The sequence below is a fragment of the Coregonus clupeaformis genome, unplaced genomic scaffold, assembly GCF_020615455.1.
Source record: "Coregonus clupeaformis isolate EN_2021a unplaced genomic scaffold, ASM2061545v1 scaf0312, whole genome shotgun sequence".
In the NCBI taxonomy this organism is placed as follows: Eukaryota; Metazoa; Chordata; class Actinopteri; order Salmoniformes; family Salmonidae; genus Coregonus; species Coregonus clupeaformis.
Window position 1 is genome coordinate 378,770 of NW_025533767.1, and position 24,720 is coordinate 403,489.

General features: G+C 45.7%; 1 protein-coding gene across 1 annotated transcript; it reads left to right on the forward strand.

Annotated features, from left to right (window-relative positions):
* The first annotated feature begins 6,462 nt into the window (after positions 1–6,462).
* Positions 6,463–14,860, forward strand: LOC123484429 (putative leucine-rich repeat-containing protein DDB_G0290503). Its single transcript, XM_045214784.1, has 4 exons — positions 6,463–6,883; positions 7,173–7,291; positions 7,645–8,319; positions 14,702–14,860. The coding sequence occupies exons 1-4, from the start codon at positions 6,532–6,534 to the stop codon at positions 14,858–14,860; spliced, it is 1,305 nt and encodes a 434-aa protein (XP_045070719.1). The 5' UTR covers positions 6,463–6,531.
* The last annotated feature ends 9,860 nt before the right edge of the window (positions 14,861–24,720 follow it).

A 24,720-nucleotide genomic window follows, 5' to 3' on the forward strand; every position in this document is an offset into this window, starting at 1 on the left:
GGCGGTGACACGATCTTGTAGGTTCATGCTCTACAACATTCGGAGAGTACGACCCTGCCTTACACAGGAAGCGGCACAGGTCCTAATCCAGGCACTTCATCTCCCGTCTGGATTACTGCAACTCGCTGTTGGCTGGGCTCCCTGCCTGTGCCATTAAACCCCTACAACTCATCCAGAATGCTGCAGCCCGTCTGGTGTTCAACCTTCCCAAGTTCTCTCACGTCACCCCGCTCCTCTGCACACTCCACTGGCTTCCAGTTGAAGCTCACATCTGCTACAAGACCATGGTGCTTGCCTACGGAGCTGTGAGGGGAACGGCACCTCCGTACCTTCAGGCTCTGATCAGTCCCTACACCCAAACGAGGGCATTGCGTTCATCCACCTCTGGCCTGCTGGCCCCCCTACCTCTGCGGAAGCACAGTTCCGGCTCAGCCCAGTCAAAACTGTTCGCTGCTCTGGCACCCCAATGGTGGAACAAGCTCCCTCACGACGCCAGGACAGCGGAGTCACTCACCACATTCCGGAGACACTTGAAACCCCACCTCTTTAAGGAATACCTGGGATAGGATAAAGTAATCCTTCTACCCCCCCTTACCCCACCCCAAAGAAAAAAAAGAAAAGAAAAAAGTGGTTATCCCACTGGCTATAAGGTGAATGCACCAATTTGTAAGTCGCTCTGGATAAGAGCGTCTGCTAAATGATGTAAATGTAAATGTAGAGAAGAAAGTGTCCCAACTATAACCAGCCAGGACATGTTTCTGTTCCACAAATCCATGTAAATGTTGTTGCCATCTTCCTCTTTTGATATTTTATACTTCCTGTGTGCTGGGGATAACCCCCACCTACAACAGGGTCAAAATCAGTTCGTTTCAGACACTGACACAGGGCAGAGATACCCTCTTGAACCAGTGAAATTGTCTTGCGTACTTTAACATGCTGACTACACCGGGCACGCGTGTGTCCGCGTGCGCCATCGCACGCATGTTGATTTTGTCCATCCACACCAAACGCGATCAGGACACACAGGTTGAAATATCAAAATGAACTCTGAACCAATTATATTAATTTGGGAACAGGTCACTAACACATGAAATATTAATGGACATTAAGCTAGCTAGCTTGCTGTTGCTAGCTAATTTGTCCTTGGATATAAACATTGGGTTGTTATTTTACCTGAAATGCAGAAGGTCCTTTTTTTCCTGGATCTTGGTAGAATTTTGACTCACACAAAATTGTGTGTTCTCTACTCCAACAATTAATCCACTGATAAAAAGGGGAAATGTAGTTAGTTTCTAGTGATCTCTCCTCCTTCAGTCTTTTTCTTCTTCTTCTTCTTCTGTGGACTTTATATGGCGATTGGCAACCAACTTTAAAGGTGCATAACCACCACCAACTGGACTGGAGTGTGGACCTCAGTTCATCTTTCAATCACCCACATGGGTATATGCTCCTAAAAACCAATGAGGAGATGGGAGAGGCGGGACTTGCACCAAGTCAAGAGTCAAAAATAGAACCAAGCCTGGCTACACAGACTCTCATCGACAGGCTCAAGCAGTTTGGATGAAATTATTGAATAACATGTACTTGTAAATGTATTTTGCAACGCTCACACACATAATGCAAGCGGTTTGGTCAGCATGTAAGGCACTGTAGCTATAGTCAGAAAACATTGTTGAGGCTGTCTATACCAAGCCAGATATTACCAAGAAGGTCAAGTTTAACAGAGATGAGATGGAGGAGAGGATTGTGGATATCTACGTCAGTGCAGACACCCTGAGAGACGGTGAGACCAGCACCAAGAGAGAAGAGGCAGCAGACTCCGTTACCACGCTTTAAATAAAATAAGCAAAGACCCAATTATGCAATGGTCAGCCTTTACTCATTGAGAGCGCTCTGAAAATCATACAATGCACAATGTTTTTATACCTTTACAACGCCCCTAAATGGGCCAATGAAAAAGCTCGTAGCCCATATTTAGGCAACTATCACATTTCTCTATAAGCTTGAAGAAGCACAATTCTTTTTTTAAGACCCAAATAGTCTGTTGCTGAGCAAACATGCATCCTACACAGACACCTAAGATGGGGACATGTTCTCCAGTGTCTAGTTTCACATCCTGTTTCATGCTAGCATAGATATGAAAATAAGCCAAAGCCCTCGTTTTTCTTCTAACTAAACTTATTGTAGTTTTATGATTCTATCACATTCCTATAATTTTCAGGGTGTAATACTTTTAGTCACATTAACAAATTCCTCTATCAGTAATCAAGGTGACAGACGGTGACACTTTTACCGCCTTGCACACTCTTGCCTGTATCTAGCTGGTCTAGGGTGTAATCGTTAGTCCAACAGTTGCAAACAAGAGTTTCTATTAGACACAATCAGGTATGTTTATCCCCGTTTCGTTCCGTTTTCTTCCATTTATGAAACGTTTTTCAACAGAATCGGCAGAATGAATACACCCCTGATCACACGCAAACACTGTTCACTTTCATAGCAGCCACATACAAACAGCATGATGTATGATACCTTCTCGCATCATCTTCACGCGCCCTCCTACTCTTACTTTCACTTGTGGACTTCAGTGCAACAACACATCAGCTGTCTGTGACCAGACGAAAAAACCTTTCCAAGTAAATCAAATCAAATTGTATTGGTCACATACACATATATAGCAGATGTTATTGTGGGTGTAGCGAAATGCTTGTGTGCCTAGCTCCAACAGTGCAGTATTATCTAACAATTCACAACAATACACACAAATCTAAAAGTAAAATAATGGAATTAAGAAATATATAAATATTAGGACATGCAAAGCAGTGGCTTTGACTAAAATACAGTAGAATAGAATACAGTATATACATATGAAATGAGTAAAGCAGTATTAAATATTATTAAAGTGACTAGTGTTCCATTATTAAAGTGACCAGTTATTCCATGTCTATGTGTATAAGGCAGCAGCCTCGAAGGGGCAGGGTTGAGTAACCGGGTTGTAGCCGCCTAGTGATGGCTATTTAACAGTCTGATGTGGAGGTGGTGTTTCCTACCTTCACCCTCTGGGGGCGGCCCGTCAGGAAGTCCAGGACCAAGTTGCACAGTGCAGGGTTCAGACTCAGGGCCCAGAGCTTGATGATGAGCTTGGAGGGTAGAAGCTGTTTTTCAGTCTCCCGGTCGCAGCTTTGATGCACCTGTACTGACCTCGCCTTCTGGATGATAGCGGGGTGAACAGGCAGTTGCTCGGGTGGTTGATGTCCTTGGTGATATTTTTGACCTTCCTGTGACATCGGGTGCTGTATGTGTACTGGAGGGCAGGCAGTGTTCCCCCGGTGATGCGTTGGGCAGACCACACCAAGTTTGTGAGGGTCTTAGGGGCCAAGCCAATTTATTCAGCCTCCTGGGGTTGAAGAGGTACTGTTGCGCCTTCTTCACTACATTGTCTGTGTGGGTGGACCATTTCAGATTATCAGTGAAACTTGAAGCTATCCATCTTCTCCACTGTGATCTCGTCGATGTGGATAGGGGGGTGCTCCCTCTGCTGATTCCTGAAGTCCACGATCAGCTCCTTCGATTTGTTGACGTTGAGGGAGAGGTTATTTCCTGGCATCACTCCGCCAGAGCCCTCACTTCCTCCCTGTAGGCTGTTTCGTCATTGTTGGTAAACATGCCTATAACTGTTGTGTCGTCTGCAAACTTGGTGATTGAGTTGGAGGCATGTGTGGCCACGCAGTCATGGGTGAACAGGAAGTACAGGAGGGGGCTGAGCACGCACCCTTGTGTGGCCCCTGTGTTGAGGATCAGTGAAGTGGAGGTGGTGTTTCCTACCTTCACCATCTGGGGGCGGCCCGTCAGGAAGTCCAGGACAAAGTTGCACAGGGCAGGGTTCAGACCCAGGCCCCCAAGCTTGATGATGAGCTTGGAGGGTACGATGGTGTTGAAGGCTGAGCTATAGTCAATGAACAGCATTCTTACATAGGTATTCCTCTTGTCCAGATGGGATAGGGCAGTGTGCAGTGCAATGGCGATTGCATTGTCTGTGGATCTATTGGGGTGGTAAGCAAATTGAAGTGGGTCAAGGGTGTCAGTTAAGGTAGAGGTGATATGATCCTTAACTAGCCTCTCAAAGCACTTCATGAGGACAGAAGTGCTACGGGGCGATAGTCATTTAGTTCAGTTACCTTTGCTTTCTTGGGTACAGGAACAATGGGGGCCATCTTGAAACAAGTGTGGATAGCAGACTGGGATAGTGAGAGATTGAATATGTCCGTAAACACTCCAGCAAGCTGGTCAGCGCATGCTCTGAGGAAGCGGCTAGGGATGCCGTCTGGGCCGGCAGCCTTGCGAGTGTTAACATGCTTAAATGTCTTACTCACGTCGGCCGCGGAGAACGAGAGCCCACAGTCCTTGGGAGCGGGCCGCGTCGATGGGACTGTGTTATCCTCAAAGCGGGTGAAGAAAGTGTTTAGCTTGTAAGGGAGCAAGACGTTGGTGTCCGCGACGTGGCTGGTTTTCCCTTTGTAATCCGTGATTGTCTGTAGACCCTGCTACATACGTCTTGTGTCTGAGCCGTTTAATTGCAACTCCACTTTGTCTCTGTACTGACGTTTTGCCTGTTTGATTGCCTTACGGAGAGAATAACTACACTGTTTGGGTTAGACCATATTCCCAGTCACCTTGCAATGGTTAAATGCTGTGGTTCGCGCTTTCAGTTTAACGCGAATGCTGCCATCTATCCATGGTTTCTGGTTTGGGTAGGTTTTAATAGTCACAATGGGAACAACATCCCCTATACACTTCCTGATGAACTCAGTCACTGTGTCCATGTATACATCAACATTATTCTCCAAGGCTACCCAGAACATATCCCAGCCCGCATGATCAAAACAATCTTGAAGCATGGATTCTGATTGGTCAGACCAGCGTTGAATAAACCTTTGCACGGGTACTTCCTGTTTTAGTTTCTGCCTATAGGAAGGGAGGAGCAAAATGGAGTCGTGATCTGACTTGCCGAAGGGAGGACGGGGGATGGCATCCCGGAAGAGAGAATAGCAGTGGTCCAGTGTTTTCCCAGCTGGAGAACTACAGTTAGTGTGTAGTACACAAACAATATCATAACCGCTAAGCGCTACACATTCCTACATCGTTGTCACCATTTTAGCTAATGTCATAGCTAGTCAACATAGCTACTAGAACTAACGCGTTATTAAACCCACCACAATCATGCAGTACAGTGTACAGTCAAGTCAGCAAGCAGTTTAGCAGTTACACCAGAGGGCCCCGGTGACAATACATTTATAAACCTTACCTTGACTTGTAAGATTTCCAGTGTTGGATAGCCATAGTCAGCTAGCTAACATGTCATCCCTCTCTATTTGAATCTGGTGTTTGAGTAGGCTAAACTAGAAGGCTGCATTCGCTAGCTAAGTGAAAGTGGAAAAAAAATTGAACAAAATATTGCTAGCTCTCTCTCTCTCACTTCTCCTTCCTTTTAAAATAAATGAATTTGTTCAAAACTGTTCAACTATTGTCTTTCTCTCTCTTTAAGTCAACTACTCACCACATTTTATGCAATGCAGTGCTAGCCAGCTGTAGCTTATGCTTTAAGTACTAGATTCATTCTCTGATACTTTGATTGGGTGGACAAAATGTCACTTCATGCTGCAAGAGCTCTGATAGGATGGAGGACGTCCTCCGGAATTTGTCATAATTACTGTGTAAGTCTATGGAAGGGGGTGAGAACCATGTGTCCTAGATTTTGTATTGAAGCCAATATATGATTATATTTAGTATAGTTTTATCTAAAGAGGATAACCTCCCCTTCCTCCTCTGAGGAGCCTCCACTGCTGGGATCATAGCCCTGTCTGTCCACTGTAAGTTTAATGTTTGTGCCATGTGTTCATTGCTTATCCCCTAGATGTAATAGATGGTTACTACTTACCTGATGTTTTAGCTAGTAACTATGTATTTATACTTTGCAGATAAGAGAGCCATCAACGATTGAGGATAAAAGTTACAACTTGTCAAGAAGGAGAGAGAGACCAGCTACACCAACCTGACTGAAGAGAGAGACCAGCTACAGACCAGCTACACCAGCCTGACTGAAGAGAGAGACAAGATACAGACCAGCTACACCAGCCTGACTAAAGAGAGCGACCAGCTACAGACCAGCTACACCAGCCTGACTAAAGAGAGAGACCAGCTACAGACAAGTTACAGAAACCTTACTGAAGAGAGACACCCGTATGCACACACACACACTACTCAGGAATCAGATAGAAATATAAAAAGGAGAAGATGCCGCAGCCACAACTACCCATGCAATTTCTTGGTCAGCTTTCTTCTTTTGAAACTTCCCTATGGGTAACACCTACAGCAGTAAGTCACTCAGACAGAGACACACAGATGACATAGAGAGAGACGAAGGGAGACATAGAGACAGACAGACACAGAGCGATAGAGGCAGTGATATCACTAGAACCTAGAATTAACATATAGGAGACCTACATAGAAAGAAAGTGTCAAACATTGTTGAAGATGTCTGAGGCCATCTATGCTGAGCCAGATAGGACCAAGAAGAAAACAGTGTTGGAGATGTCTGATGCCATCTATGCTGAGCCAGATATGACCGAGAAGAGAAAATTGTTAACGATGTCTGAGGACATCTACGCTGAGCCAGATATGACCAAGAAGAAAACATTGTTAACGATGTCTGAGGACATCTATGCTGAGCCAGATAAGACCAAGAGGTTTGACAGAGATGAGATGGAGGAGAGGATTGTTGATATCTACGTCAGTGCAAACACCCTGAGAGAAGGTGAGACCAGCACCAAGAGAGAAGAGACAGCAGACACTGCTCCTAATAATGGACCAGGAGACCAGCACTCAGGTAACACACACACACACACAAACATGAATGTGTAAAGGACGTCACGCTGCATGCTTAGCGAGTGCCACTTACTCCCTGGCGTGAACTCAGGACCTCTGCCTTGCTAGCACACGTGACTGCCCTCCTGAAGCGTCTTACCAGTCGGCGCCATGCGAAAAGCTAGCTATTGGCTGGTGCAAGTGGGGACACTTCAGGCTGAGGAGTACGTTTCACACATCTCCATCTGCCTGAAATGCACGCACACACACACACGTACCCTCACATAAAATATAATGTTATGTGTCCACAGAGCCTGATAGCTCAGGGAAGAGACCCTTCCTAGTTGCTGCAGTCTGTCTGGGGCTGATATGTGTTCTCCTACTGGCTGGGATCATAGGCCTGTCTGTCTACTGTGAGTTTGTTTCATATGTTCATTGATTATCACATAGTTGTAAGAAGTGCTGGTTACTAGGCCTGTTTACCTGGTGTTTTACTTAGTAACTATGTGTTTATACTTTGTAGATGACAGAGCCATCAAAGATTCTGAAGATAAAAGGAGCAACTTGTCAAATAGTTTTTCTGTTTATAAGACCAACACAACTGCAGAGCGAGACCAGCTACAGACCAGCTATAACAACCTGACTAAATAGAGAGACCAGTTACAGACCAGTTACAACAACCTGACTAAAGAGAGAGACCAGTTACAGACCAGCTACAACAACCTGACTAAAGAGAGAGACCAGTTACAGACCAGTTACAACAACCTGACTAAAGAGAGAGACCAGCTACAGACCAGTTACAACAACCTGACTAAAGAGAGAGACCAGTTACAGACCAGCTACAACAACCTGACTAAAGAGAGAGACCAGTTACAGACCAGCTACAACAACCTGACTGCAGAGAGAGACCAGTTACAGACCAGTTACAACAACCTGACTGAAGAGATAGACCAGTTACAGACCAGTTACAACAACCTGACTGCAGAGAGAGACCAGTTACAGACCAGTTACAACAACCTGACTAAAGAGAGAGACCAGCTACAGACCAGTTACAACAACCTGACTAAAGAGAGAGACCAGTTACAGACCAGTTACAACAACCTGACTAAAGAGAGAGACCAGCTACAGACTAGTTACAACAACCGGACTAAAGAGAGAGACCAGTTACAGACCAGTTACAACAACCTGACTAAAGAGAGAGACCAGTTACAGACCAGCTACAAGAACCTGACTGCAGAGAGAGACCAATTACAGACCAGTAACAACAATCAGACTAAAGAGAGAGACCAGTTACAGACCAGTTACAACAACCTGACTAAAGAGAGAGACCAGTTACAGACCAGCTACAAGAACCTGACTGCAGAGAGAGACCAATTACAGACCAGTAACAACAATCAGACTAAAGAGAGAGACCACTTACAGACCAATTACAACAACCTGACTAAAGAACGAGACCAGGTACAGACCAGTTATAACAACCTGACTAAAGAACGAGACCAGTTACAGACCAGTTACAACAACCTGACTAAAGAGAGAGAGCAGTTACAGACCAGTTACAACAACCTGACTGAGGAGAGAGACCAGCTACAGACCAGTTACAACAACCTGACTAAAGAGAGACCAGCTAAAGATCAGTTGCAACAACCTGACTATTGAGAGAGACCAGCTAAAGATCAGTTACACCAACCTGAGTAAAGAGAGGAGATAGGAGGAGAGGAGATGGCAGAGGAGATAAGATGAGAGGAGATAGGAGTTGAAGAGATAAGAGATGAGGAGATAGGAGGAGAGGAATCTAGGAAAGACTAATTGAGATAGAGCCTTAGTGTCAGAGAGACATAGAGGAGGAATAAGAACATTAAGAGAATGAGGAAGAGAGAAAAAACAAGACAAATAATAGTTGTGTTTAGATTTAGAGGATAGGATGTAGACATACTGTACTCTGGAAAATGATTTTATTAATTATGTTTATTAGCAACATTGCCATGGGCTTATGCTTGCTTTAAATATTTTCTTTCTTTTTTTCATAAAACAGTGTGACCTGCAGTTGGACACACACAGAAGGCAGAACAGTACTGAGAGCACACACAAACACACTTCCCTTTTTAAACTTCTGAGAAAGATCCAGACATAGATTTCCCACCCACACTTCTGCATAATTCTTCACACTGATGTCACACACAGACAGCATAGATAGATAAAAGGCCCATATATGGCATAAGGCCATTGGTGGTGTATGTGATGAAATCGGTGGCTGGCCACAGAGAACAAGCCATAACGTGACCTCCGTTTGAAGGCTGGCGTGTCAAAGCCTCAGTAGTACGATATGATCTATATGTGAATTCAGAGGGTATCACTTCAATTATAACTTGAATCATATGTTTAAAACATGTGCATGGTGCGAAACAAAAAAGTGTCTGTTAGAAACTAAAGTGGGGTCAGCCTCCCGAGTGGCTCAGCGGTCTAAAGCACCGCAGTGCAAGCTGAGTTACTACAGATCCTGGTTCGATTGCGGGCTGTGTCGCAGCCGGCCGCGACCGGGAGACCCATGAGACGATGCACAATTGGCCCAGCGTCGTCCGGGTTAGGGGAGGGTTTGGCCGGGTGGGATGTCCTTGTCCCATTGCGCTGTAGCAACTCCTGTGGCGGGCCGGGCGCATGCACGCTGACACGGTCGCCAAGTGTACTGTGTTTCCTCTGACACATTTGTGCGGCTGGCTTCCAGGTTAAGCATGCATAGTGTCAAGAAGCAGTGTGTCTTGGCGGGGTTAGGGTTTCGGAGGACGCACCGCTCTCGACCTTCGCCTCTCCAGAGTCCGTACAGGAGTTGCAGCGACTGTAACTACCAAATGGATATGACGAAATTGAGGAGTAAAGGGGATTAAAAAATATATATATAATAATAATTATAAAGTGGGGGAAGTCATGTGGTGGCCAGTGACATGTTGATTTGACAGTTTCTCATAAGTTAAAACAGTGTGGCGGTAGGCGGAGGAACAGACACAGGGCAGATGTAAAAATATCTAAAGAACCTGGGTAGACTTAACATAGACCTGTTAGACAGAAAACACAGTACATTTTTGGAGATGATGTTTGAGGCCATCTAAGCTGAGCCCTCCCTAACAGTCTTAACAGTTGACGCCACGTGAAAAGCAAGCTATTCACTGGCACAAGTGAAGACACTTCAGGCTGAGGAGTAAGTTTCACACATCCCCATGTGTTTCACATAAGCACACACACCCACCCACCCACCCACACCAGTTACTGGCCAGTTACAACAACCTGACTGAGGAGAGAGACCAGCTACAGACCAGTTACTCTAATACAGTATGTTGTAATTTAACATTCATACAGAGTTCACATTCATACATTACAATATATTATAGCTTAATTAGTCTGAAAATACAAAAATAAGTGAGAAGTAAGGTCATATAGTTGATAAAGGACTAATGGAATCACTATGGTATGGAGTGACATCTAGTTGTTAAGGACTAATGGCATCACTATTACATTTACATTTACATTTTAGTCATTTAGCAGACGCTCTTATCCAGAGCGACTTACAGGAGCAATTAGGGTCAAGTGCCTTGCTCAAGGGCACATTTACGTCATTTAGCAGACGCTCTTATCCAGAGCGACTCACAAATTGGTGCATTCACCCTATAGCCAGTGGGATAACCACTTTACAACTTTTTTTTGGGGGGGGGTAGAAGGATTACTTTATCCTATCCCAGGTATTCCTTAAAGAGGTGGGGTTTCAAATGTCTCCGGAAGGTGGTGAGTGACTCCGCTGTCCTGGCGTCGTGAGGGAGCTTGTTCCACCATTGGGGTGCCAGAGCAGCGAACAGTTTTGACTGGGCTGAGCGGGAACTATGCTTCCGCAGAGGAAGGGGAGCCAGCAGGTCAGAGGTGGATGAACGCAATGCCCTCGTTTGGGTGTAGGGACTGATCAGAGCCCGAAGGTACAGAGGTGCCGTTCCCCTCTCTGCTCCATAGGCAAGCACCATGGTCTTGTAACGGATGCGAGCTTCAACTGGAAGCCAGAGGAGTGTGCGGAGGAGTGGGGTGACGTGAGAGAACTTGGGAAGGTTGAACACCAGACGGGCTGCGGCGTTCTGGATGAGTTGTAGGGGTTTAATGGCACAGGCAGGGAGGCCAGCCAACAGCGAGTTGCAGTAATCCAGACGGGAGATGACAAGTGCCTGGATTAGGACCTGTGCCGCTTCCTGTGTAAGGCAGGGTCGTACTCTCCGAATGTTGTAGAGCATGAACCTGCAGGAGCGGGTCACCGCCTTGATGTTAGCGGAGAACGACAGGGTGTTGTCCAGGGTCACGCCAAGGCTCTTCGTACTCTGGGAGGAGGACACAACGGAGTTGTCAACCGTGATGGCGAGATCATGGAACGGGCAGTCCTTCCCCGGGAGGAAGAGCAGCTCCGTCTTGCCAGGGTTCAGCTTGAGGTGGTGATCCGTCATCCATACTGATATGTCTGCCAGACATGCAGAGATGCGATTCGCCACCTGGTTATCAGAAGGGGGAAAGGAGAAGATTAGTTGTGTATCGTCAGCGTAGCAATGATAGGAGAGGCCATGTGAGGATATGACAGAGCCAAGTGACTTGGTGTATAGGGAGAAAAGGAGAGGGCCTAGAACTGAGCCCTGGGGGACACCAGTGGTGAGAGCACGTGGTGCGGAGACAGCTTCTCGCCACGCCACTTGGTAGGAGCGACCGGTCAGGTAGGACGCAATCCAGGAGTGAGCCGCGCCGGAGATGCCCAGCTCGGAGAGGGTGGAGAGGAGGATCTGATGGTTCACAGTATCAAAGGCAGCAGACAGGTCTAGAAGGACAAGAGCAGAGGAGAGAGAGTTAGCTTTAGCAGTGCGGAGAGCCTCCGTGACACAGAGAAGAGCAGTCTCAGTTGAATGACCAGTCCTGAAACCTGACTGGTTTGGATCAAGAAGGTCATTCTGAGAGAGATAGCAAGAGAGTTGGCTAAAGACGGCACGCTCAAAAGTTTTGGAAAGAAAAGAAAGAAGGGATACTGGTCTGTAGTTGTTGACATCAGTGGGATCGAGTGTTGGTTTTTTGAGAAGGGGAGCAACTCTCGCTCTCTTGAAGACGGAAGGGACATGGCCAGCGGTCAAGGATGAGTTGATCAGCGAGGTGAGGTAGGGGAGAAGGTCACCGGAGATGGTCTGGAGAAGAGAGGAGGGGATGGGGTCAAGCGGGCAGGTTGTTGGGCGGCCTGCAGTCACAAGTCGCAGGATTTTATCTGGAGAGAGAGGGGAGAAAGAAGTCAAAGCATAGGGTAGGGCAGTGTGAGTAGGACCAGCAGTGTCATTAGACTTAACAAACGAGGATCGGATGTCGTCAACCTTCTTTTCAAAGTGGTTGACGAAGTCATCCACAGAGAGAGAGGAGGGGGGAGGATTCAGGAGGGAGGAAAATGTGGCAAAGAGCTTCCTAGGGTTAGAGGCAGATGCTTGGAATTTAGAGTGGTAGAAAGTGGCCTTAGCAGCAGAAACAGATGAAGAAAATGTAGAGAGGAGGGAGGAAAAGATGCCAGGTCGGCAGGGGAGTTTAGTTTTCTTCCATTTCCGCTCCGCTGCCCGGAGCTCTGTTCTGTGAGCTCGCAATGAGTCATCAAGCCACGGAGCTGGAGGGGAGGACCGAGCCGGCCGGGAGGATAGGGGACACAGAGAGTCAAAGGATGCAGAAAGGGAGGAGAGGAGGGTTGAGGAGGCAGAATCAGGAGATTGGAGGGAGAAGGATTGAGCAGAGGGAAGAGATGATAGGATGGAAGAGGAGAGAGTAGTGGGAGAGAGAGAGCGAAGGTTGCGGCGGCGCATTACCATCTGTGTAGGGGCAGAGTGAGTAGTGTTGGAGGAGAGCGAGAGAGAAAAGGAAACAAAGTAGTGGTCGGAGACATGGAGGGAGTTGCAGTGAGATTAGTAGAAGAGCAGCATCTAGTAAAGATAAGGTCAAGCGTATTGCCTGCCTTGTGAGTAGGGGGGGACGGTGAGAGGGTGAGGTCAAAATAGGAGAGGAGTGGAAAGAAGGAGGCAGAGAGAAATGAGTCAAATGTGGACATAGGGAGGTTGAAATCCCCCAAAACTGTGAGGGGTGAGCCATCCTCAGGAAAGGAACTTATCAAGGCGTCAAGCTCATTGATGAACTCTCCAAGGGAACCTGGAGGGCGATAGATGACAAGGATATTAAGCTTAAATGGGCTAGTGACTGTGACTATGGTATGGAGTGACATCTAGTTGTTAAAGGACAAATGGAATCACTATGGTATGGAGTGACATCTAGTTGTTAAAGGACTAATGGAATCACTATGGTATGGAGTGACATCTAGTTGTTAAGGACTAATGGCATCACTATGGTATGGAGTGACATCTAGTTGTTAAGGACTAATGGAATCACTATGGTATGGAGTGACATCTAGTTGTTAAGGACTAATGGAATCACTATGGTATGGAGTGACATCTAATTGTTAAGGACTAATGGCATCACTATGGTATGGAGTGACATCTAGTTGTTAAGGACTAATGGAATCACTATGGTATGGAGTGACATCTAATTGTTAAGGACTAATGGCATCACTATGGTATGGAGTGACATCTAGTTGTTAAGGACTAATGGAATCACTATGGTATGGAGTGACATCTAATTGTTAAGGACTAATGGCATCACTATGGTATGGAGTGACATCTAGTTGTTAAGGACTAATGGAATCACTATGGTATGGAGTGATCTAGTTGTTGTGTGGTGTTCGGGTCTGTGGGACCCATTTTCAATGTTTACTAAAATAAAAATGATATAATGTTTTCAAGAACATGTAAAATAACACATTTTCATTGAGTGCACACAGTACACCCCCCTACACATTTATATTACATATGTGGTGTTTTGGTCCACTGGACCCGAGGGTAATAAAAGTGTGGAAAAGTGTGTGTGTAGGTGAAAACAAGCAAAAATGAAAGAAAAAGGTTTGCTGTGTGCCTTCACTCTGTCTTCCTCCTCCCTGAGCCTGCTGTTTCAACATAGCACCAAGAACCTGTCTGTCTCCCTGTCTGCCTGCCTGTCTGCCTGTCTCCCTGCCTGTCTCCCTGCCTGTCTGCCTGTCTCCCTGCCTGTCTCCCTGCCTGTCTGCCTGTCTCCCACTTTTCTCGCACTCTTTACCCTTTGTAGTGTGTGAAACTACACAATAACTTGCGGGAAGCTGCACAATGTTATTACAATACAATATTTCGATACATTGTAACAAATTCTGTATTTTCCCTCACTCTACCCCAGTCAGGTGCAAATTGGGGGAGGGACACAACAAATAAATAGCTTTGCATGTGTGGCTCCTTACCAATATCAATCACTATGGCAAAAATAATCTCTGCACAGAGGGCCTTTGAAATAATTTACTGTTGATGAGCAGCTTATGCCATTTAGGGGCCGCTGCCCCTTCAGGCAGTACATTCCGTCTAAACCCGCAAAAATATGGAATCAAGATCTGGGTTGCCTGTGATGCTGCTTTATCATATGCGGGGAAATTGCAAGTGTATACGGGGAAGCCAGATGGAGGAGCCCCTGAGAAGAACCAAGGGATGCGGGTTGTCCTGGACGTGACACAGGGACTCCGTGGCCACAACATCACATGTGATAACTTTTTTACTTCTCACAAGCTGTGACAGGAGCTCCTCAAGAGGAAGCTGACGATGGTAGGAACAGTACGGAAAAAAACAAGCCAGAGCTCCCACCTCAGCTGTTGAATACACGGAACAGGCCTATCAATTCCTCTAAGTTTGTGTTCATGGCTGACACGTCTCTAGTGTCCTGTGTGCCAAAGAAAGGCAACAATGTGGTACTCATGTGTACGCTGCATAGGGATGGGAGAATCTGTGGCCAGGAACATCAAAAACCAGAAATCATAATGGATTACAATGCCTCAAAAGGAGGGGTGGACAATTTAGACAAGCTGGTGACTGGCTACAGCTGCAAAAGATGAACCCTACGCTGGTCACTTGTGACATTCTTCAACATCTTGGACATCTCGGCATACAACACATTTGTCATCTGGATGGTAATGAACCCAGATTGGAACAGAGGGAAGCTCCAGAGGAGACGGCTCATTCTGGAGGAGCTGGGCAAGGCATTGGTAAGATCTCAAATCCAGAGGAGGCAACATATCCCAAGGACCCCAGCTTCTGCAGCCATCGTGAGGAGGATTCAGGAAGAGGATGCTGGTGCCCCATCCGCCTGACCCACAGAACCAACAACTCCAATACCGGAAGTAAGTCTGAGTGATGTTGTTGCATGTGTGTGTGTCTGAATCTCCTACCTTGGCCTGCTGTAACTATATACAGTACCAGTCAAAAGTTTGGACACACCTAATCATTCCAGGGTTTTTCTTCATTTGTACTATTTTGTACATTGTAGAATAATAGTGAAGACATCAAAACTATGAAATAACACACATGGAATCATGTAGTAAACAAAAAAGTGTTAAACAATTTGAGATTCTTCAAATAGCCACCCTTTGCCTTGATGACAGCTTTGCACACTCTTGGCATTCTCTCAACCAGCTTCACCTGGAATGCTTTTCCAACAGTCTTGAAGGAGTTCCCACATATGCTGAGCACTTCTTGGCTGCTTTTCCTTCACTCTGCCGTGCGACTCATCCCAAACCATCTCAATTAGTTTGATCCCGGGGGATTGTGGAAGCCAAGTCATCTGATGCAGCACTCCATCACTATCTTCTCTTGGTAAAATAGCCCTTACACAGCCTGGAGGTGTGTTGGGTCATTGTCCTGTTGAAAAACAAATGATAGTCCCACTAAGCCCAAACCAGATGGGATGGCGTATTGCTGCAGAATGCTGTGGTAGCCATGCTGGTTAAGTGTGCCTGGCATTTTAAGTAAATCACAGTCCGTGTCACCAGAAAAGCACCCCCACACCATAACACGTCCTCCTCCATGCTTTACGGTGGGAACTAGACATGCGGAGATCATCCGTTCACCCACACCACGTCACACAAAGACATGGTAGTTTGAACCAAAAATCTCCAATTTGGACTCCAGACCAAAGGACAAATTTCCACCGGTCTAATGTCCATTGCTCGTGTTTCTTGGTCCAAGCAGGTTTTTTCTTCTTATTGGTGTCCTTTAGTAGTGGTTTCTTTGCAGCAATTCGACCATGAAGGCCTGATTCACACAATACCCTCTTAACAGTTGATGTTGAGATGTGTCTGTTACTTGAACTCTGTGAAGCATATATTTGGGCTGCAATTTCTGAGGCTGGTAACTCTAATGAACTTATCCTCTGCAGCAGAGGTAACTCTGGGTCTTCCATTCCTGTGGCGGTCCTCATGAGAGCCAGTTTCATCATAGCTCTTGATGGTTTATGCGACTTCACTTGAAGAAACATTCAAAGTTCTTGAAATTATCCATATTGACTGACCTTCATGTCTTAAAGTAATGATGGTTGTTTATCTGTCACGAGAATTTATATCTCTAATTAATCAAACTTAATGCTCTGAATAATTCCCAGAGGGTGTAAATTCTCTGGTTTAATCATGAATTAAACAAAGGTCCGCAACCAGCAAGAATAATCTGTATTTTTAATCATGGAGAGCTCTGGCGCCAAAAAACATACATACAGCTTTTATATCCCTTGACAAACAAAGGCACTTTGCTCCGCCCACCTATAAACCGTTTCTTAGTCCCCTTCACCCTGGAATGCTTTCAACAGTTTCTAACTCCCCCCCTCTGTTAGTGGGTTCACACGACATTATAACTCTAACACCTCACACATTTATACTGTATTTGGGGTGAAATACTTTAGTCATTATTCTTAAAATACAAATCAATCTATCAATCCACCCCTTTGACTAAATGTTTTCACATTCAGGATAAATGTATTTACAAGCATGATTAATCTCAGAGATTACGTCAGAACTAAACATTTCATCCAATGGCGGTCTTTCAGGGTCAAAATCCTCGTCATCCACCAAGTCTGGAGGATCGCTTTTTTCATTCCCCTGGTCAGAGTCCGGAGTCGGTCCATCTCTCATCATTGTTGAGATACTGCATTTCACCAACGCCTTACTCACCAATCCTCAGACACAGGGAACAAGACAACAACCACATAATACAAGAATACCCATACAAACACTGACCGCCCCTAAGATGGTGGCTGCTATGGTTTTCCATTTACCAAACATTTCATCAAACCACCCTATCCACGATGTACTAACTTCTGATTTCTCAGTTCATTCTTCACTTAGTGCAGTTAATTCTGCAAGAGCTCTGGTGACTGTCCCATCCAGTGTGGTGTTGCTAGGGATAAATGTGCAACAATGGCTTATCATTCTATAGACATTGGCCCTTTCTGCCTGATCTAGAGCCAACCTCTTTTACTAAGTCATGAGTGGGATGGCGGATAATTTCAGAAATCCCTTTTACTGCATCCCTAGTCCCGCCAATAAATCGTTGTTGGTCGTAATAGATATAATTAATCCACTTCACAATTTTGTTTATTGTCACCCACCAAAAGAACGTGGTAGTAAACCCTTCACCTAATTCTTTCATAGCTTATTATCCATCCGATACCCCCCTTGGTATCCCAATCGCATCCATCTAAATAGGGCTATTCTCCTTCTTGTTAAAACTCCTCCTACGTCTGTTTAACCCTTTCCTTGGTTCCTGGTGACTAGTTCAAACTAGCTGAATCAGTAGAACCAGGGCGCACGTATCCAGCCACCCTTTTGGTATTCTCTGCCTTATACTGCCTTTACTGGCACACGCCCACCACACATCGGTTACAGGGGCTGTAAGGTTCAAAATTCTCTCCTGTGCTTCCGAACTTAAGTCTGTCACATTACTACTATCTCCAATTGATAATTGGTGATGTCTTTGTTTCTCTTTACCCCCCATCTGGATGTTCAGTCCCGTCCGGTGTCATATTCCTTTAGTCATTATTCTTAGAATACAAATTAATCTATCATTATCTTTGCTTATTTGAGCTGTTCTTGCCTTTAATATGGACTTGGTCTTTTACCAAATAGGGCTATCTTCTGTATACCCCCTCTACCTTCTCACAACACAATTGATTGGCTCAAATGCATTAAGAAGGAAAGAAATTCCACAAATTAAACTTTAAGAAGGCACACCTGATAATTGAAATGAATTCCAGGTTACTACCTCATGAAACTGGTTGAGAGAATGCCAAGAGTGTGCAAAGCTGTCATCAAGGCAAAGGGTGGCTATTTGAAGAATCTCAAATATAAAATATATTTTGATTTCTTTAACACTTTTTGGGTTACTACATGATTCCATATGTGTTATTTCATAGTTTTGATGTCTTCACTATTATTCTACAATGTAAAAAAAAAAAAAAAAAAAGAAAAGAAAAAAAACCTTGAATGAGTAGGTGTGTCCAAACTTTTCACTGGTAGTGTATGTGAGTGAGTGAGTAAGTGAGTGAGTGAGTGAGTGAATGAGTGAGTGAGTGAGTGAGTGAGTGACTGAGTGAGTTAGTAAATTTCCAGAACTAAGTGTTTTCATCATTCTAGATTGCAGCTGGTAGCAACAAGAAGAAGAAGCGCTGCAATGTGTGTGGACACAAGAATGACAGGAAGACACAGTACACATGCATCAAGTGCAAGAAATACATTTGCGACACACACACAGTAAAAATGTGTCCCTCATGTGGGGTGTAAACCGGCCTAAATTTATGTTCAATTGGGCTCATTTATCATTTCTATAAAATACTGTATGTAAAATGTGTCCTTCCAATATGTTCAATTCAAAGCAATTAACATCAAATAGTGATGAAAATCTTGATTCATTTATATTTGTTTAAGATAAACAAGATTTATTCAACTCATGTCTTGATTATAATTGATTTTTGTTTACAAAAATCACATTTTATCAAAACAAAAATAATATCGCTTTTGATAAATCTGATCTAGCAGAGGTAAATGGCAAATATTAACCATGTATGATGTCTATACTGCTTGTAATTGATATAAGTCAACATCTAAGTATTAAGTATATTTACGTAAATTGTTATGGCCTTTATTGTTCTAAAATCACAATAATGCTGTGGGTCCATCAGACCTGTGAACATTGTGTGAATAACAAAAACATTAACACCACACAAGGGTTAAGAATGATGGAGGCCACTGTGTTCTTGGGGACCTTCAATGCTGCAGAAATGTTTTGGTACCCTTCCCCAGATCTGTGCCTCGACACAATCCTCTCTCTGAGCTCTATGGACAATAATAATAATAATAATAATAATAATAATAATAATTATAATTATAATTCCTTCGACCTCATGGCTTGGTTTTTGCTCTGACATGCACTGTCAACTGTGGGACCTTATATAGACAGGTGTGTGCCTTTCCAAATCATGTCCAATCACTTGAATTTACCACAGGTGGACTCCAATCAAGTTGTAGAAACATCTCAAGGATTAACAATTGAAACAGGATGCACCTGAGCTCAATTTCGAGTCTCATAGCAAAGGGTCTGAATACTTATGTAAATAAGGTATTTCTGTTTTTTTATTTGTAATAAATGTACAAAAATGTTTGAGAAAAAACTGTTTTCGCTTTATCATTATTGTCACGATCGTCTGAGGAACCGGACCAATACGCAGCGCGTGGAGTGAACATGATGACTTTATTTTATAAAGCAACCACGAAAAACAACAAATGACGATAGTGAAGTCCTCTGTAACACTGACAGAAACATGGAACAAAAACCCACAACCCCAAGGTGAAAACACACAGTATAAATATGGCTCCCAATCAGAGATAACGAGCCGACAGCTGACACTCGTTACCTCCGATTGGGAGTCATTGACCAAACATAGAAAACAACAACCTAGACACCCAACATAGAACATAAACACATAGACTGCACACACCCTGGCTCAACAATAATGAGTCCCAGAACCAGGGTGTGACAGTACCCCCCCCTAAAGGCGCGGACTGCGACCGCGCCTCAAAACCCCCAAACAGGGGAGGGTTGGGCGGGCATACCTCCTCGGTGGCGGTTCTGGCTCCGGCCTAGACCACCACCCCACCATAGTCACTACCCGCTTACGTAGCCTCCTCCAAATGACCACCCTCCACCTTAACCCCACTAGATTAAGGGCCAGCACCGGACTAAGGGGCAGCACCAGGCTAAGGGGCAGCACCGGACTAAGGGACAGCACCGGACTAAGGGACAGCACCGGACTAAGGGGCAGCACCGGACTAAGGGGCAGCACCGGACTGAATGGCAAATCCTGGCTGGCTGAAGGCTCTGGCTGATCCTGTCTGGCGGAAGGCTCTGGCTGATCCTGTCTGGCGGAAGGCTCTAGCGGCTCCTGTCTGGCGGAAGGCTTTAGCGGCTCCGGTCTGGCGGACGGCTCTGAAGGCTCATGGCCGACGGGCGGCTTATGCAGCGCTTGGCAGACGGACAGTTCAGACGGCGTTGGGCAGACAGGCAGTTCAGGCCCCGTTGGGCAGACGGCAGACTCTGGCCGTCTGAGGCGCACTATAGGCCTGGTGCGTGGTGCCGGAACTGGTGGTCCCGTGCTGAGGACACGCATCTCAGGGCTAGTGCGGGGAGAAGGAACAGGCCGGACCGGGCTGGCGACGCGCACCGTCAGTTTGGTGCGAGTGGCAGGAACAGGCCGGGTCGGGCTGGCGACGCCGCACCGTAGACTTGGTGCGGGTGGCAGGAACAGGCCGGACCGGGCTGGCGACGCGCACCGTCAGTTTGGTGCGAGTGGCAGGAACAGGCCGGGTCGGGCTGGCGACGCCGCACCGTAGACTTGGTGCGGGTGGCAGGAACAGGCCGGGTCGGGCTGGCGACGCGCACCGTAGACTTGGTGCGGGTGGCAGGAACAGGCCGGGTCGGGCTGGCGACGCGCACCGTAGACTTGGTGCGGGTGGCAGGAACAGGCCGGACCGGGCTGGCGACGTCCACCGTAGGCTTAGTACGTGGAGCAGGAACTGGCCGGGCTGGGCTGGCGACGCACACCGTAGGTTCTGTGCGTGGAGCAGGAACAGGCCGGGCTGGGCTGGCAACGCACACCGTAGGCCTTGTGCGAGAGGCAGGAACAGGTCGGACCGGGCTGGAGACGCGCACCGTCCCTTTGGTGCGAGGGGCCGTACCAGGCCGGACCGTACTGGGGACACACACCACTGGCTCTACCCCGGGAACTGGAACGGGCCGGACCGGACTGGATACACACCTCAGTCTCTCACGCCGTGCCTCTACATCTCCTTTCCCTCCTTTAACCAGTAGCCCCCGTAACCTGGTGGCCTCTTGAATTCGCCCCTTCTCTGCCTCCGTTAGCCCCGTCGTCCAAGCCATGTGCCCCCCCCCAAAAACTTTTTGGGGTTGCCTCTCGTCCTTCCAACGATGATGGCCCTGCTGACGCCGTTGCTCCTCTCTCGCCAGGGCCTTGATCTTCCCCCAAGGTCCCTTGCCCCCGAGCATGTCCTCCCAGGACCACGATTTGCCCACCTGGGCCATCGCCAGCCTCTCGATCTCCTTACCAGGCGCTTCCTCCCATGTCCAGCTGTCTTGCTCCTGGACACGCTGCTTGGTCCTTCTATGGTGGGTTTTTCTGTCACGATCGTCTGAGGAACCGGACCAATACGCAGCGCGTGGAGTGAACATGATGACTTTATTTTATAAAGCAACCACGAAAAACAACAAATGACGATAGTGAAGTCCTCTGTAACACTGACAGAAACATGGAACAAAAACCCACAACCCCAAGGTGAAAACACACAGTATAAATATGGCTCCCAATCAGAGATAACGAGCCGACAGCTGACACTCGTTACCTCCGATTGGGAGTCATTGACCAAACATAGAAAACAACAACCTAGACACCCAACATAGAACATAAACACATAGACTGCACACACCCTGGCTCAACAATAATGAGTCCCAGAACCAGGGTGTGACAATTATGGGGTATTGTGTGTAGATTAACGAGGAACATTTTTTATTTAATCAATTTTAGAATAAGCCTGTAACGTAACACAATGTGGAAAAAGGAAAGGGGTCTGAATACTTTCTGAATGCACTGTAATGCTTTACTTTTGACCAGGGCCCATTGGACAGATATGCATTTCATTATAACACTATAGTTATGTACTCACACTTCAAGGATCACAATTCAGACTTGTGGGACCATTAGTTTGTCAATATTGTTGACACACACAACAAAGAATGTCAACATCATCCACAAAAAATTGAGTAAATACTGCAACTCATGTAGTAACTACGGTAACTGGTGCTCTTGGCCTTGTGTAAGTCACTGAACATGGTGTACATTGTACACACCACAACCAGGGCTGTGTCCCAAATGGAACCCTATCTTCTTTAAAGTGCACTACTCTTGACAAGGGTACTGCACTATAGAAGGAATGGGGTGTCATTTGGGCCACATCGCATGCAGGAACTTCTTTTTTTTTCAGCCTGCTCTAACGATGAGAGAAACCACTTAGAGGCCTGTTACAACACCACAGGACTGGCACAAGACAGAGACCAGCCAGATACCATCCCTAACCTAGATAACGTTAGTAACCTAGCCATATAGCTAACGTTAGCCACAACAAAGTGAAATTCATAAAATATCATATGAAATGGATGATGGATATCCACAAATGAATACATACCATGTGAAATGTAACATATCATACTAAATGGAGGGAGTCAGATTTACTTTAACATTTTACGTCTGTTCCTGAGTCCAGGGTGGAACTTGAAGTGTGCACTTGGACACTGTGTGCAGTGCACAACAATCATGAATTCACCAATAGTTAAATGACAACATAAAACAATTATTCAATACAATACACGTGTTATATATTTCACATATGAAGTATATTTCTTCAACAGAGCAAAACGTTTGTCAGAAAATCTGGAAAACTTGTCCAGAGGGTTAGGAGGAGAGTAGAATGGATTCTCTAAAGAAAGGAGCAGACCTGGTGATCATAAACAGCAAGGAGGAACAGGTGTGAGTGTGAGTGTGTGAGAGAGAGAGAGAGAGAGAGAGAGAGAGAGAGAGAGAGAGAGAGAGAGAGAGAGAGAGAGAGAGAGAGAGAGAGAGAGAGAGAGAGAGAGAGAGAGAGAGAGAGAGAGACAGAGAGAGAGACAGAGAGAGAGACAGAGAGAGACAGAGAGAGAGAGAATCCCTTGGTCAGAAATGTATCTTCCAGTATTTAACACATGTAGTCTATTGCAGTTGGCAATATCAGTATCTTTCTCACCAACAGGAGTTTCTCTTTGGCCTCAACAAGAGAGCCTGGATTGGTATGACTGACCCTGTTACTGAGGGGACCTGGAAATGGTGGACGGCACACCACTGACCACCCCAAGGTAAGCGACTACTGCTCTAATAACACTGACCACCCCAAGGTAATATACTACTGCTCTAATAACGCTGACCACAGTGTAAGGAGTAGGACTGACTCTCTGTGTTGTTCATACTCTAGGTTCTGAGAGAGAGGCCAGTCTAACTCTGTTGTTTCTACTGCAGCTATTGGAGGAGTGGAGAGCCTAATGGTGGTGGAGTGGAGAACTGTTTAGTGCCACATTACTGGTTATCAGGCCAAGGAGAATGGTGGGACTATCGGTGTTCATATCCAGAGTACTGGATCTGTGAAAAAGGCTCTTTGTAGTCACTGCTGTTTAAGGAACTCTGAAGACTGATGATATATTTTGGTAGAATGGCACTCTGAACTAGACGTAGGAGAGAAAGGCTCACACACACACACACACACACACACACACACACACACACACACACACACACACACACACACACACACACACACGGAAGCATGCACTCAGAAAGACAGAAAACACAGTACTGTGTTGGAGATCTCTGAGGTCATCTATGCTAAGCCCCCCTGAAGAGTCTTAACAGTCGACGATATGAAAATGAAAAGCTAGCTATTCGCTGGCACAAGTGAAGACACTTCAGGCTGAGGAGTAAGTTTCACACATCCCGTGTGCTTCACATAAGCACACACACCCACCCACCCACACCAGTTACAACAACCTGACTGAGGAGAGAGACCAGCTACAGACCAGTTACTGGCCAGTTACAACAACCTGACTGAGGAGAGAGACCAGCTACAGACCAGTTACTGGCCAGTTACAACAACCTGACTGAGGAGAGAGACCAGCTACAGACCAGTTACTGGCCAGTTACAACAACCTGACTGAGGAGAGAGACCAGCTACAGACCAGTTACTGGCCAGTTACAACAACCTGACTGAGGAGAGAGACCAGCTACAGACCAGCTACTCTAATACAGTATGTTGTAATTTAACATTCATACAGAGTTCACATTCATACATTACAATATATTATAGCTTAATTAGTCTGAAAATACAAAAAGAAGTGAGAAGTAAGGTCATCTAGTTGTTATGGACTAATGGAATCACTATGGTATGGAGTGACATCTAGTTGTTAAGGACTAATGGAATCACTATGGTATGGAGTGACATCTAGTTGTTAAGGACTAATGGAATCACTATGGTATGGACTGACATCTAGTTGTTAAGGACTAATGGAATCACTAAGGTATGGAGTGACATCTAGTTGTTAAGGACTAATGGAATCACTATGGTATGGACTGACATCTAGTTGTTGTGTGGTGTTCGGGTCTTTGGGACCCATTTTCAATGTTTTCTGAAATAAAAATGATACAATGAATAATTTTTTCAACCTGCGACTCATTGGCTTTTGCTCATTTTCTGTGAAGAACATGTTAAAGAACACATTTTCCCCTGAAGAGTCTTAACAGTCGACGATATGAAAATGAAAAGCTAGCTATTCGCTGGCA